Source organism: Oncorhynchus gorbuscha, unplaced genomic scaffold (genome assembly GCF_021184085.1).
Source record: "Oncorhynchus gorbuscha isolate QuinsamMale2020 ecotype Even-year unplaced genomic scaffold, OgorEven_v1.0 Un_scaffold_20616, whole genome shotgun sequence".
Lineage (NCBI taxonomy): Eukaryota > Metazoa > Chordata > Actinopteri > Salmoniformes > Salmonidae > Oncorhynchus > Oncorhynchus gorbuscha.
In genome coordinates, this window is record NW_025761858.1 from 1 (window position 1) to 2250 (window position 2250).

General features: G+C 42.8%; 1 protein-coding gene across 1 annotated transcript; it reads right to left on the reverse strand.

Annotated features, from left to right (window-relative positions):
• Positions 1-533: 533 nt before the first annotated feature.
• On the reverse strand, positions 534-1817 carry LOC124031058 (protein ELFN1-like; the record flags this gene model as incomplete). The annotated part of the gene is made up of 3 exons (XM_046342093.1): positions 534-718; positions 1155-1265; positions 1519-1817. Coding segments are annotated over 3 exons (595 nt in total), but the record flags the coding sequence as incomplete, so codon positions are not given.
• Positions 1818-2250: the final 433 nt, after the last annotated feature.

Consider the following 2250-nt stretch of genomic DNA (forward strand, 5'->3'; position numbering starts at 1 on the left):
GGAGAGAGAGAGAGAGAGAGAGAGAGAGAGAGAGAGAGAGAGAGAGAGAGAGAGAGAGAGAGAGAGAGAGAGAGAGAGAGAGAGAGAGAGAGTAGAGAGAGAGTGAGATGAGAGAGTAGGGAGAGAGAGATGAGAGAGTGAGTAGAGAGAGAGATGAGAGAGTGAGAAGAGAGAGAGAGAGAGAGAGAGAGAGAGAGAGAGAGAGAGAGAGAGAGAGAGAGAGAGAGAGTGAGAGAGAGAGAGAGAGAGAGAGAGAGAGAGTAGAGAGAGAGAGAGATGAGAGAGTGAGTAGAGAGAGAGAGAGAGAGAGAGATGAGAAATGCCAGTAGCTCAGCCCCAAATGTCTCCTCCTCATCTGAAATTAGAAAGATGTGAACACCTGCAAATCGTGATCTCACCAAAAGATCAAAGTTCCTCGTGAGTCATATGGTCCCGTAGCATTACATACATCTGTCCATCAGAGATAAAACAGCACCACAAATACCTACGACAATCCTCCTAACACGTAGGAACAGCTTCACCTGGGGTCTCACCTGTTTCACCTTCATACTGTGACTTGTTGTTCAGATCAGGGTAGGTGGGGCTGATGCTGATTGGGTCCTCCAGGAGACATTCCAGAAGGGCAGTCGTCAATCCGCAGGGAGAGTACGGTGGGAGGGTCGTAAGCTCTGACTGAACAATGATGTTGAAAAGAGTTGCTACCGTCGTCGGTACACACCTATAATAACAACAATAATAATCATCACCTTAATCTAAAAATAACCACAACAATAATCATACAAATATTTTGATAAAAGTAATCATAGAATCATAACAATAACAATAACAATAATTAATTTGTCAAGCTCATTTCCCACGCTCAATGAACGTAGAATAGAACATGATGTAATGTGTTCTAACTGCAATGAACCATGTACCGTTACTACGACAACCTACTATGATGGCCCTCGCTGTCATGGCAACATACCAAATGTATTTCTTCTTTCTTTAACGTTTACATATCTTGAAAACATGATTGCCGACAAGCAAAACATTTTAGGACAACATCAACAACGGACAAATGAAACAAATACCAAAAGATAGTTCATTTTTAGGTTGGGATTTTTTTCAACATTTAAAAAAATGATAATAATCATGTTTTGGAGTCGACACACCATAGTGAGCATGTGTAGAGCGTTGCGTGTCGCAGGAAACCTGGGGTTCTGACTGAGGAGGCTGTAGCCTGAAAACCCGGCCGGGTATCACACACCATCCTCTCGTTGGTCCTGGTCGGGAACACAGTCACCAGTGTTTGGGTCAGAACAAGTTCAAGGCAGTGAATGTAGGAAGTCATTTTAATTTACATTTAAAAAAAAAATGGGAAATGTAAAATAAATAGTTTATACTTTTCAGTTTATTGACAAGTCATTGAAAATAGATTGAATATTACATTTTGCTTCAACTTGTGCTTTTTTACCTGTTGGGGAAGACCAACTTGTTATTTTTACCTGTTGGGGAAGACCAACTTGTGCTTTTTACCTGTTGGGGAAGACTGCCAACCAGCGTAGAAATCCCAACAGCTCACAGGAGCAGTTGAACGGGTTGGTGTAGAGTTCACACGTCGTTAATCTACCGAGCCCCGTAAACAAGCCTCCGTCCAGCACCTGAATCCTGTTCATGGAGAGGTCAATGTTCTCTATGTTAGGACACTCCTCAAAGGTGTTGGGGGTGACTGCCTCGATCAGGTTGGCCTGTAGGTAGAGGTACTGCAGCTTCCCCAGGCCTCTGAGGATTCCCTCTGTTAGGTTCCTCAGACGGTTAAACCCCAACTGCAGCACCTGGTAGGAAAGATAAGGTAAGACAGGGTAAAGTAAGAGAGGGTAAGGTAATAGTGGGTAAGGTAGGAAAGATAAGGTAAGGTAAGAAATGGTAAGGTAAGAGAGGGTAAGGTAAGAAAGATAAGGTAAGGTAAGAAAGGGTAAGGTAAGAGAGGGTAAGGTAGGAAAGATAAGGTAAGGTAAGATAAGGTAAGGTAAGAAAGGGTAAGGTAGGAGAGGGTAAGGTAGGAAAGGGTATGGTAACGTGAGCTAAGGTACTGTGATGTAAGGTAACGTGAGATAAGGTAATTATTATTATTGTTATTATATGTTAAGGTAACGTGAGGTAACGTGAGGTAAGGTAACTGTGATGATAAGGTGATGTGAGGTAAGCGTAACGTGAGGTAACGTGAGGTAAGGTAACGTGAGGTAAGGTACTGTGAGGTAAGGTAAG